The sequence below is a fragment of the Erpetoichthys calabaricus genome, chromosome 16 (genome assembly GCF_900747795.2).
Source record: "Erpetoichthys calabaricus chromosome 16, fErpCal1.3, whole genome shotgun sequence".
Taxonomy (NCBI): domain Eukaryota; kingdom Metazoa; phylum Chordata; class Cladistia; order Polypteriformes; family Polypteridae; genus Erpetoichthys; species Erpetoichthys calabaricus.
The window spans coordinates 84,145,446-84,158,937 of NC_041409.2; the positions used below are offsets into that span (position 1 = coordinate 84,145,446).

The 13,492-nt window shown below is 39.9% G+C and overlaps 1 protein-coding gene across 1 annotated transcript in view; it reads left to right on the forward strand.

Annotated features, from left to right (window-relative positions):
- ccdc88c (coiled-coil domain containing 88C) overlaps nucleotides 1–13,492 on the forward strand; it is a 203,372-nt gene that overhangs the window by 137,274 nt on the left and 52,606 nt on the right. Inside the window, exons 7-16 of the mRNA XM_028821826.2 lie at nucleotides 139–282; nucleotides 4,087–4,268; nucleotides 4,684–4,765; nucleotides 4,898–5,056; nucleotides 5,685–5,831; nucleotides 8,693–8,837; nucleotides 9,264–9,424; nucleotides 11,213–11,350; nucleotides 11,683–12,753; nucleotides 12,833–12,960. Of these exons, the coding sequence (XP_028677659.1) occupies nucleotides 139–282; nucleotides 4,087–4,268; nucleotides 4,684–4,765; nucleotides 4,898–5,056; nucleotides 5,685–5,831; nucleotides 8,693–8,837; nucleotides 9,264–9,424; nucleotides 11,213–11,350; nucleotides 11,683–12,753; nucleotides 12,833–12,960 (2,357 nt within the window). The remainder of the gene's footprint in view (nucleotides 1–138; nucleotides 283–4,086; nucleotides 4,269–4,683; nucleotides 4,766–4,897; nucleotides 5,057–5,684; nucleotides 5,832–8,692; nucleotides 8,838–9,263; nucleotides 9,425–11,212; nucleotides 11,351–11,682; nucleotides 12,754–12,832; nucleotides 12,961–13,492) is intronic.

Here is a 13,492-nt window from a genome sequence, read left to right on the forward strand (position 1 = left end):
CTGCTGAAATAAGCAGAGATTACATGATCTCCTAGGAGTTTGTGCTGAGAGGTGTCACCTTTGCCTGAAGAAGAATTCTAAACTATGCTCACTCAGGGCTTTTCTCTTCATTGCTTCTGTTCTGTTGCTTTCTTGAAGGTTACCCACAATCCAGAGAATGTCTTTGATGTGCAGTGGTTGGAACAGCCTGGTGGCCTGCCATATGAAGAGATGGATTCAGTGTGTCGGAGTATGATGTCCCATCTTCGCAAGCTCATAGATGACCGAGATGACTGCTTTGAGGTTTGTTTGTGTGCCTTATTGAAGTCAATGAACCCCAGTTTTATTTTGAGATTCTAAGTCATATAACATTGTTAGTAGTAGAAGAAAGTGAACACAAAACAGCCTGTTAGCTTAAAAGGATTTTCTCTTGCTTGTGGCTGTTAAAACAAAAAGTGCATCCCCTCCTAATCCTTATAGTTAGCTAAATTGTTTATCATTTGTCTTTGAGCAGTTATAAGTGGAAAGTAAACTGCATTTTTTAGTTTATACATTCAGGTCCATAAGTATTTGGACAGTGACACAATTTTCATAACTTTGGGTCTGTACACCACCACAATGAATTTGAAACAAAGTATAGACTTTCACCTTTAATCCAAGGGGTTTAACTACAGGTCAGAGTCAAGCCCTTTCTTTCTGTACTTGATTTTGAACACTAATTGATGCGTTTGTCTCTTCTTGGCTTGACTACTGCAACTCATTTTACATTGGAGTTAATCGGTCATCCCTTGCTCATCTTCAGCTGGATCAGAACGCTGCTGCCAGGCTTCTAACAGGCACTTGAAAACAGAATCATATCACACCAGTCATAGCTTCTCTTCACTGGCTTCGTGTTCACTACAGGATTGAATTTGTAATTTTACTGTTTGTTTGTTAAGTCTCTGAATGGTTTAGCTCCCTTTTATCTTACTGACCTCTTACACCCTTACTCTCCTTCACGATCGCTGAGGTCCTCTGTCCAGAAGTTATCGGTTGTGCTGAGTTGTACACATAAGCTTAAAGGGGACCATGTTTTTGAGTAGCTGCCCCTAAGCTTTGGAATTTTCTACCTTTTTATATTAGGTGATCGCCAACTTTGGTCACTTTAAATTTCCACCTGTAAGCCTATCTTTTTGCCTTAGTATTTATTTTTGGTGTATTTATTTTACTATATACTAGGGGGCTTTGTTCGCCAACCTCCTGGCCTGCGCTACATTCCAGCCACTTCGCATTTCTGCCACTCGCTTATGTGGATTTTACTTTCACCAAACAACAAATCTTTCAGTTCTCACCGATACACCTTTTCATTGGGAAGAAACACTACTTCAGCAGTTCTACAAAAAAGGGGATGTGAATGTTGCCATATGTGGCGTGATTTCGGTATTCGTAGGGAAATTTTCAACTTGTAGTGGTGTATCGGCAGCAAGAAATATAAGAATAAATTTTATTAGGGTTTCAAAAAATGTTAGGGGGGACGCAATTAAAAGTGTTATGAAAACTCGGGTCGCAAATACTTAAAAGGTTGAGAAACGCTACATTACTTTTCCCGGAAGGCAACACGAATTAGACGATCTACAAGTCTCTGACTTAGTTTAAATCCGAACAATATCTACATACTTTTGTCATATCACCTATGTATATATTCGATCTCTTTGTCATTGTTCTGTTATTTCACTGCTTAATAATTTCCGTTTGTTAGCGCTTAATGCGATCTTTACTATCATTTTTTGAGACTTTCGAATTTTAGTACTTTATAATCTCTAATCTGCTCTGCATGTGTATTGTACCAACGTTTTTGAACCTCTTTATGACATTCTACTTTGTCTTCTACTCTTTGTCTTTTATTTCCGGCCCCGGGCGTGGTTAAATCTCTTGGCACAAAGTCTTGTCTCGCGGGACTTGAAATTATCTCTATGAAAAAGTCTCGCCTCATCCCAGGAGTTTTCTATATAATAAAATGCATGCATCTTCCTTTTCCCATGACATTGCTCGTCATAACCAAGGATTGACTAAGGCGAATGCATAAGTGCATAGTACGTTTATACATAGTGTCTAAAAGTGTGGTGCATTCAATGAATAGTCATTCATAAAAACAGTGCAGTGTCAGAAGATAAATACCAATAAAAAAAAAAATCAGTCAGTCAGTTATTTGCTAACCCATTTTTAGTCCTGAACAGGGTTGCGGGGGACTGCTGGATCCCATCCCAGAAATCACAGGGTAGGGTGCCAGTCCGTCATAGTCAATAAAAAATCCAATGAGTAAATAGATACCAAAGTCAGAATCATCTTCCATCTCATTTCCAGTGCTCTACTCTCTTGTCTCCCTTGTTTAGCCTGATGGGTCTGCTCAGTAGGGCAGAGACACCGACAAACAAGAGTCTACCATTCCACCTCATCAGTAGCTTCCTCATCCTGCTACCTCTGTAGGTCCAGCAGGACCCCTGGAGCCCATGATGGCCTCTGCATCAAGCTGCTTGGCAGGACTGATTTACTCAAAGTGCTGTTTGCCTTGGTCCTCCACAAGGCATTCCCGACTGTTTCGCCTTCTGTCGATGGCACTGGCCTGGTTGCCCGATCCTTCTCTCCCTTTCTCTATGCTTTTCTTTTCCTTTATTTTTCTTTTTTTACCCCTTCTCTTTCTGACCTACTCGGACATTTTTATAACCTCTTGAGTGTAAGTGCAGCAAACAATTCACAAAGCACCAATGAGGGATGGTTGTGCTGTCTGCACTTGTTAGCCAATTACCCCATTAAATTCTCCATGGCTGCACAGCTTTCCCCTGAGGCTCCTACACTCATGAGGTCTGAGCCTCACAATTCTTTTAAAATATGTCTACCTGCTCAGAACTACCATGGATCCCTGACACGCTTCACCACAAACCTTATCTGCAGATGCACAGAAACAGTAGAGAAATTACATACCAGAATTTAACACTGCTGCCATGGTGATGTGGTCCAGTAAAAGAGGCAGGCAGGACTAGCATCCACCTCAATATAGCAGTGGCAACAAGTGTGTGATTACAGCAAATGTTTTTTGAACAGCTCAGATGTTTCCGTTGGTAGTGAGGCTCAACTTTCAAGAATCTGAAGAAATTAATGTCTTTACATATTCCTGACTGTTTTTGCATCTCTCCCCTGATGTTCATAGTGAGCCCCTATATTTGATAACATTCAGTGCCAGGCTTGGCAAGGATGCATTAGCTTTATGTGGTTTGCTTTTTACCTGATTTCTTTATAACATTAATCATGGATAGATAAGCATTGATTCAGAAGGGCATGAGCAACACTTGCATTTAAGTATTAAAAACTACACCTATCATACCAAAAAAGACTGAGGACACAAGATGTCGGCATCTTACACTGGTGTCACTACAAATTCATTATTGAGAGTTGTATTCACATGTCAGGGTAATGATCTACCCTTTTATTTTTTGATGAACTGTTTACACTGAGGCGGCACGGTGGCACAGTGGTAGCGCTGCTGCCTCGCAGTTAGGAGACCCGGGTTCGCTTCCTGGGTCCTCCCTGCGTGGAGTTTGCATGTTCTCCCTGTGTCTGCGTGGGTTTCCTCCCACAGTCCAAAGACATGCAGGTTAGGTAGATTGGTGATTCTAAATTTGCCCTAGTGTGTGCTTGGTGTGTGGGTGTGTTTGTGTGTGTCCTGCGGTGGGTTGGCACCCTGCCCAGGATTGGTTCCCTGCCTTGTGCCCTGTGTTGGCTGGGATTGGCTCCAGCAGACCCCCGTGACCCTGTGTTCGGATTCAGCGGGTTGGAAAATGGATGGATGGATGTTTACATTGATGTTACTGTAAGTTATGTGTTTACTCATGTATTAAGTTCTTTAAGGTAATGCATATTATAGAACAGTGTTTCTCAACCAGCGGTGGTTCGCAAATTGCTATTGTTGATAATGGTATTGAGTCGCAGCAGTTGCCGCTCAAACAATCATGCTTGTAGAGTTTCTATTCATCCACTGTCTTCAACTGGTTTGCAATTGTTTAAAGTCATTTTATATTGCTTCTGAAATGCAAATCAATCGATTTCACAAATATTTTTATTGTCTCCTAGCATATTTTAGATTTGACGCAAGAGCGTGATTATCTGCTGACACAACAGCCTTCCAGTCCCATGAAGAATAATCTTGAATCACTACATGGGAATATCTCCGTAATCACTAAAGACGACCGACAGCATTTGGCAGTTGAGTTGGCTGAATATAAATCCAAGCTACGTAGGACAAGGCAGGAGCTGTAAGTTGCTCTCAGATGATGAATGTCAAGATCTTCTCTTACGTGGGCTATGAACAATCAGCTCAGGGAGTCTGTAGCCAAGGCCAACTTGGTCAAATAGCTTAAAGGCTAGAGGTGAGGTGTCTGTGGTAAGCAGAGGCCTACTGTACATTTAGAAAGGTGCTTTCAAAGGTTTTGTTGAGATATAAGGACTAGGATGGGTTTCCTGTGCTTATTTGCAAAAAGGAGACTGTTAAGCTTCAGCTTATTTTTCTGAGGCAGACTTGTTTTTCCTTCTTGAATTTCTTTGCTGACGCAACTCCTAGCTGGATACTATAGTCTGTCTTGGCGAGGTGATGTTTCATTAAAGTAATGACTGTATGATAAATGAACAGATAATTTGGAACCTTCTAAGAATTGCTGATTTTGTTGCTAGAGAGGAAAAAAGCGAGCAGCTGATGGATGCCAGAAATGAAGTAGATCGACTAGATGTGGAGATGCAGAAACTGCGGCAGGAGGCAAGTCTATTTAAGCTTTTCAGACTTCCTTGTAGTGTTTAATGAATTCAGTCTGTCAAAAGAGGCCTTCTGAAAATACTGATTGGAACACTTGGAGCTTATGAAAAATTGTTTTTTTTTTTTTGCTTGTAGAACTCACATTTATCAGCAGACTCACGATCCATGCGTGCTTATCGTGATGAATTGGATTCTCTGCGTGAAAAGGCTGGCAAAGTAGACAGACTGGAGACTGAGTTGACTCGGTGCAAGGAAAAGCTTCAAGATGTCCATTTCTACAAAGCCCGCATGGAGGTGTGTTTGTGGTAATTGCAGCTTCAAATGAATGTTTAAATCGCTTAATTTCATTTGTCTGGACTCTGTATCATCCAGAGCTCAGTGCTTCAAAAATGATTTAAAAACAAAAAGGTGTATGACTTCCATTTTTCAAAAGTTCAAAAGCTGGTTTGATCTCAATAGGGACACTGGCGCCCTCTGCTGAGTAAAAGCAAATACTACCACAAAACATACAGTACTTGACTCTTTCAGTTACCGGTAATTGTGTTTTGTATTTAATCACAGTTTTGACTATCATCTGAACATATATGCAGTGAGTGAGGAATTGATAATATATGCAACTATCAAACTTATCAAAATGAGTTCAATGGGGATTTCTTTGAAAATCTGATATTTTAAGGAGCACCTTTTCAAAAAGCATTAAAAAAAAAGCAATCATGCCAAGTTTCATCTGTTCTTCAACAATAGTTTTAAGTTAGAATTTGCAAATACAGCCATGTCACCCTGGTATTTTTAAGAATTCTATCACCTATTAGTACATGCAAAACAAGGAATTTAAACCATCTATAAGAAGGTGAGGCGAGTGTGTGCATTTATATATACCATGTCATTTGCACATGCCTACTCTTGATTCTCACCCATGCAGGAGGTCCGTGATGACAATGTTACACTGCTGGAAACCAAGGCGATGCTAGAGGAGCAGCTAACCCTGACAAGGAGTCGATGTGATAAACTGCATGAATTAGAGAAAGAAAACCTGCAACTGAGATCCAAGTTGCATGACTTGGAAATTGTAAGTGTCTAATGGTCTGCATATTTAGTTGTTTTTTAATTTACAAGAGAAGTTGCATAAACCTTTTTTTTATTAGTTGCCTTTTGTTGTTGACACATTCACTTTACTTTTCAATGGTAATACTTGTGAACAGGATATGAAATACAAAGTGGAATTACAGATCTGTTTACTTATGCCAAATTATCAAGTGCATAAGGCATCATGTATACATTCTTTTTCTTGAATTTAGAAATGCACAGATGTGTTTAAAGGAAAATAAGTGTGTGTGGATAGTCTTGTGCTTATTCAGCAATACATGATTACAGGCTTGCATGCTGACTGCATGGAAACCACATTGTGCAAAGCATGGGTGTGCCAGTTGGCTGTCACAAAGAGAATGCTGTGATGATTTTTCTTGATGTGAAGTAAATGTACAGATAATGTGCATGTTTCAGTAGAATAGAACAGAGTCTTAGGGTGCATTTAACCTTCTTTGCTCACAGCTTTTAAGTTGTTGGCCCAAAAAATGTGTGTGTGTGTGTGTATACATATACATACTAGGGGGTACCCCCCAGCTCACTTCACTTGCCAACCCTCCTGGCCTGTGCTACGCGCCAGCCACTTCGCGTCTCTGCCGCTCGTGTTGTGAAGAGGGGGGCTTAATGCACCCCAAGGAGATGTGGTCGTTTGTCCGAAACCCGTCTTAAACGGTGATACAATGGGAAACAAATATATATATATTTTTTTACCTCCACTTTGCTCGATCAGCTGTTGGTTTGCTGCTGCTGTGCCATGTGATCTACATCTCACACGGCACTTCAAACATTTAAAAGCCTGTACAGCAGCTGTTCTCCTCTTTGTGTTTTATTTCCAGCCCCGGGCATGGTTAAATCGTTTGGCACAAAGTCTCATCTCGTAGGACACAAGTTCTTGGTATTTTTTAGTTTATAATTTAAAAACAGAATAAGAATCTGAAAATCTAACAACATTACATTAAAGTTCGATAAATTCTGAAAAGAATGATACCTAACATATACAATATATGTAGGTTTTAAAATAAGCCCGATTTAAAGCGTGACAAAAAAAGTCACATAAAATCGTTGCCCAAAATCGTTGCACTTTTAGGCGTAGGATTTTATATATAGAGAGAGTAGATATGGGCTGGGAATCGATTAAAAAAAATTAACTAACTAATTGCAGAAATGTATATAGTTAATTGTGATTAATCGCATCTGACATTAAAGCATGTAATTATAAAATGAATACATAAATCATGAAGTAAATACACACTGAATCAACACAAGGAATTCAAAAAAAAAAATAATGGCAAAGATCTCTGTAAGCTGCTATCTCACTTAAAAACTGACACATTCATTATTTGGATGGTTATGTTGCGTTCTTCCCATAAATTAGCAAAGATACTGCAAACTGGAATAATGGGTAGGGATAATCATTACACTTCTTTTTCACAGAATTATATTTATATTAGGGCAGTCAGCACTGCAAGGTACCTGGCAAACTGGTGAGTTAAATACAGAGGTACTAGGGACTTATTTTGGTTTTAATCCCACTCAAAGATAACTTATTTAGCACTTACATGATATGACATTGATTTGATCTTCTTAACGAACCATGAAAAAAAAGCGTAATTTTTGCCTTTGCAGCTTTTCTCTAGCATTGCACCAGGACTAGCATAACCCCATGCCCTTCTCCTTCTCCCCTGCACATATGTCCTTTGCAAATCTTAATTTTAGAACTGATCACTCTTCGTAGGATTTCATAGCAAGCACATCTCTGTCTTCCAGGAAGCCATAATCCTGGACATTTTTATTGTAGGCGTTCCTTTTTTCAAGGAATGTGAGGTAGCTAACAGCAGTTGTGGGATAATCGGATGGTGGAGTGACCTGGGGCTCTGTGTTTCACGAGATGCACATGAACTGCCTTATTTGAGAACCATAAAAGATTTTTTTGGCTTTGTAGAATTTACACATCTTCTCCTTGTTGGCTAATTTTACTGTCAAATCTGAATTAGTCCACCTTTTGGCCAACACTGCTTGGATAGACTCTGGCACCCCAGTGGGTATTCTCAATTGAATTATGAGCTTAAGAATATTATTAATTATTATTACTTGAACATATTTTTCATAAAAGTGTTTGTTATTTTAACATGTACAGTTATTTTTTTGTATAAACACAAGCTTATGGTAAGTTGGTTATAGACAGTCTCGGTTCTATGTGCAATATCTCATACCCCACATAAGCTGCAACTCTACCCAAACTATAATTTTTCTTGGCAAACTCCAAGCAAAGTGGATTTCTAAGTTGTAATAAAATATCTTTGGCCCACAGATGAAAGCAATCTCATTCACTCTCATGACATGGGAATTCTGTGCTCTTTGTGCATTTTTAATAGGCTCCAAGTGTGATGCAAGATCAAGGAACCCACATTTTTCTTGTCTTCTGCCAACCAAAAACATGATGGGAAGTAATGGCAGGTTGACTCCAGTCAGTGCAAGTGCAGTTTAGTTTTGCGTAATAGTGGCATAATTCTTTAAATATGGTGTCTGGGTGCTTCAGATTTTAAGCTCTGCATACTTTACTTTAACCTATAAATATAAGTTTTGGTTCAAGAACCAGAGAGATAAAAATTGTTGTACTTTGATACTGCATGATTGATGATCATCACTTCCCTGTGGTGGACATGGTGAAGGAGCCCCTGATTGGATCTATGAATGGGGCTTAAGACAGTCTCTGTTTGTTTATTATGCAGCCCGGTGAGTGAGTTAAAAAACGGTGTGTCAGTTCTTTCAAATGGGTGTATTCTTCTAGCCCTGTGGCCACTTTTTTAAAGTAAATTTCTCTTGTATGTTATGCTTTACTAGGACAGAGATACAGATAAGAAGCGGATTGAGGAACTTTTAGAAGAAAATATGATGCTGGAGATTGCTCAGAAGCAGAGCATGAATGAATCGGCCCATTTGGGATGGGAACTGGAACAGCTTTCCAAGAGTACTGATGTCAATGATGGTTAGAGAAAGTTCTTTTCATTTTTGTTCTTGTTCATTAATCAGAATGGTTCAAAGCTTTGCATGGTTGTGAAGGCTATTATTCACCAAAGTCAAAATTAATTGACCATGTTTATTATCTTTTCAGGTAATCTGACTTTATCCTGTGTTAGGGAATGGGGTGTCACTTATACAGATAAACAAACACAAGCAGTCCATGTTTCTTGCTGAAAGGGCACAAAAGGAGCCATTGCTTACATAGGAACTTGCAGCTTAGTTTCTGTCTCTCTGTACAGTTATATATTGACGTTAAGTTTCACTGCTTTCTATGGAGATCAGTCTTTTAGTCAAATGGGCATGGGCTGTGTGGAAAGGAGACCATCTTGGGTTTCTTATCTATGCATATCCTCTGAATAATTTAGTCCAGTGCCGTTCTCGTTTCCAACAGCCTGCAAGTCTTTTGTGTTTGAGCTCAATGAATCTGCATCCAGCCGTATCCTAAAGCTAGAGAAAGAAAATCAAGGGTTGCAGAATATGATCCAGGAGTTGCGGGATGCATCATTTACCCTGGAGGAGGGTAATCTTCAAGTCCAGCAGCTGAATAAAAAGGTGGGATTCGCTCTCTAGGAGTGTCTGACTTCTCATTATCAGAGTCCTTTTACAAAGATTGAAAAACAGGGATAACTGCTACAAAAGTGTTGGCTTTGCATCATTCCAGACAAATTAAGCATTAATAAAGCATATTGCTTGATGGTAAAAGGAACAGAATGTTGTCTGGAGGTGCAACTTACCATTGTCAGGAGTTGGCAACCTTAAAAGAAAGAGTGACAGAGAGTATATGGATATGTTGTGGATCGACATAGTGAGAGTTGGTTAGTATTGTAGCAGGTTTTAATATTATGGTTTCTCTTTAAAAGAAGGGAATTGTTAAGACTTTGTGTGTTTATTTAATTTTGAGCTGTTTAAGTTTTCATAATGTACAGTATTATCTGTTTAAATAAATGTTTAACAGGGTTGTGACTATGTTATACACAATTTTCAAATCCATAGGCTTATTAAAATGCTGAGCTTTGAATTTTAGAATTTCAGAAGACTGGAGTGACTACTGTCTAGTTGATGTTCTTTTTTTATAGTATTTAAAAATTATTAAGGGCTGTGTAAATACAGTCATGTGCCAGCGTATGGCTCCATTTGGAACCAGTCAGTATATCAAATTGGCCGTATGTCGGTCACAAAATATACAGGTCATTGCAACTGAGGTTCGTGGTGTATGGAGTAGCATAATCTGACCTATGCGTCTCACTGGCCATATGCCGAATCCAAATGCGTAAGAATTAGAGATCAAAACAAACATTAAAAGCCTGTCCAAGAGTCTCAAAGCATATGAGACTCTGTGAAATAATAACAGCAATAATGAAAGATTTATTACTGCAGTTGGTTTTGGCAATTTCTAGAAAGTTTCTACCTTGTTGTTTTCCAATGATACTCGTCTGTAAGTAGGAATCACCTGAACCCGGTCAGCCATAAACCCGTGCACGACTCTACCCAAATCAAACCTCATCAGGCTTGTTTTTGTTTATGTTCATTAGTAGGAGTTGGCTTGGATGTGAGTCTGCTGCTTCAGTAAAGTCACTATGTACAAGGAATTTATATCTTCTATGTTCTTGTTGGTTGCAGCATCAGTACAAGAAGGAAGACAGCTGGGGAACTGCTACCTCTGCAGCTCCACCACTGCTTCTCTCACTTCATTTGTGTATCATTCTATGGCTATCAATGCTGCCACAAGTATGTGATAAACAAAAGACATACAGCCTTTGTGGCTTGTAGCAGCTTATTTTGACAATTTCTAGACCGTTATTACTCTATTGTTTTCCTATGACTCTTGGCTGCAAGTATAAATGGCCTCAATATAGTCAGTCGTAAATTGGCACATGATTGTATATTAATCATTAGGGCTATAAGCACATCGATTTTAATATACCAGTATGTCTGCACTCTGTCAAGGACTATAAAGTTTCTAAGGTTATTCCAAGATGGACTAACTGGGCATTTAGATATATTTGTTAAAAAAAACTGAAGAGATGATTTTACTTGGAGATCTTTCATCAATTTTTTACACTTAGTGTTAAATGTTGAACATTAATGGTTCTTGACTATAAACATGAAGCTCTACTGTATTTGCAACACAATGCATGATGCAATGAAGACCTTTTTTCACACTTGCTAGCCATGTCCCATAAGTCCATTCCTCACAAGTGTGAAGCTCTACTTGGAAAGCTAAGTTTCACAGCACATAAAGTTTGTATAACTGCCAATATCATTTTACTGAGGTCATTAAGGAAGGAATACTTCGAGTTGTTGTCACCTGCAATGATAAATTAGTGTTCTGTTATTTAGGTGGAACAGCTTGAATCCCAGCTGGATAAGGAGAAACAAGCAAACCAAGACATGGAGACCCTGGTGGAAGACCTGCTAAAAGAGAAACAGCAGTTGAAGGATACTAATGAGAGCAGACAAACTGACAGAGACAGACAGGTACGTGTAAGACTGGCAGATCCAACCTGATGTTAGGCATGCCATTTACACTGCAGGCTCTGTAATGCATTTGCACAGAAAACAGGCTTTTAACAAACCACTATATTATGGTTTACTGTTGCTGGCAATGTATTTGCACATGGGCAAAGATATCTAAAGAGAAAGAAACAAAAGAATTCAAAAAAGAGAGGATAATGAGTTTTAAAACAGTCTAACTGACCTGTGCTGCTTCTTAGTTCAAGTAGCAGTGTTCACACTTAGAATGCTTTGTTTGTTTGAGGTGCAAATTATTACAACAGTGAAAATGAAACTTTACAATGCTTGTATTTTAGATTTCAGAATTACAGCATGAAAATGAACATCTAAGACAAACGGTGGATTCCCTTCGTCAGAGGACCCAGGTCAGTACCGAGGCCAGAGTGAAGGAGATAGAGAAAGAAAACAGGATCCTTCATGAGAGCATCACAGACACAGGCAGCAAGTTGACTCAGCTGGAGTTTGAGAAGAAGCAAATCCAAAAGGAGCTGCTACTGCTGAAGGAAAAGTCAGAGAAATCAGATGAACTGGAAAGAGAGGTGCATAAGCTTGAGCATACTAATGAAGGACTCCAAAAAAAAGTAGCCGCCTTACAGATCACATGTGACAAAATCAAAGCACTTGAGCTGGAGAACTCTGGGCTGGAGATAGAAAACCGAAAACTAAAGAAGCTAGTCGATACGGCACAGAATGCATCCCTCAAGATAGAAGCCCTTGAAATTGAAAACCAACAGCTAGAGCAAGAGAATCTAGAAATGAGGAGGACAGTGGAGACTTTGAAATTTGCAAATGTGAAACTGTCTCAAATAGAAGCTGAACATAAAGAACTTGAAAAAGAGAAGGAGGAGTTGGTTAGAAGTGTGGAAATACTAAAGGTCTTGAGTAAAAAATATGAGAAGCTGGAGCTTACTTACCAAGGCCTTGATTCTGAAAACCAGAGGCTCCAGCAAACATTGGAGAACAGCAACAAAAAGATGCAGCATCTAGAGAAAGAGTTGCAGGATACAGAGAAGGAAAATCACGTGCTACAGAAGAACATGGAGGAGCTGAAGATTGCCAGCAAAAGATTGGAAAAGTTAGAACTTGATCAGCATTGCCTTGAGCAGGAAGTATGTCAGCTGGAGAAGGACAAAAAGCATTTGGAGAAGGAGGCCAAGCGGCTACGGCAGCAGGTGGAGGTGAAAGAGGCAGCATTAGATGAGAGCTGTGCCAAAGTGTCAACATTAGGAAAGGAGAATAAAGTGCTTGAAAAGGAACTGAGCAAGTTCAAGGAGGCTCACAGCAAAGCTAAAGAGCTGGAGAAGGAGATAAAAGAATTACAGAAACAAGCCACCATTGACAAGCGGACACTAGCGACCCTCAGAGAGGTAAGAGGGGGCAAAAAAAATGTCCAGTAGATAATATAAACTATTTAATCATTCTCACTACCAATTGTATGATCTGTAGGATTTGGTGCATGAAAAGCTAAGAAGTCAACAGCAATCCAACGAACTAGAGAAGCTGAACCATGAGTTGGAGAAAATTGGACTGAACAAGGAGAAGTTGCTTCAGGAGGAGCACAGTACAGATGACAAGTGGGTGCATGACCTCATTTATTAAAGTGCATTTTGGGATGTAGCATTTTAAAGTTAAGCAGTAAAGGTCTACTTACATATGTGGACTAAGGTTATTAAAGCTTTGCCTTTTATGTAGTTTGTATTTTTAGAATGGGCGGCACGGTGGCGCAGTGGGTAGCGCTGCTGCCTCGCAGTTGGGTGACCTGGGGACCCGGGTTCGCTTCCCGGGTCCTCCCTGCGTGGAGTTTGCATGTTCTCCCCGTGTCTGCGTGGGTTTCCTCCGGGCGCTCCGGTTTCCTCCCACAGTCCAAAGACATGCAGGTTAGGTGGATTGGCGATTCTAAATTGGCCCTAGTGTGTGCTTGGTGTGTGGGTGTGTTTGTGTGTGTCCTGCGGTGGGTTGGCACCCTGCCCGGGATTGGTTCCTGCCTTGTGCCCTGTGTTGGCTGGGATTGGCTCCAGCAGACCCCCGTGACCCTGTGTTCGGATTCAGCGGGTTGGAAAATGGATGGATGGATGGATGGATGGATGTATTTTTAGAAATTCAGTT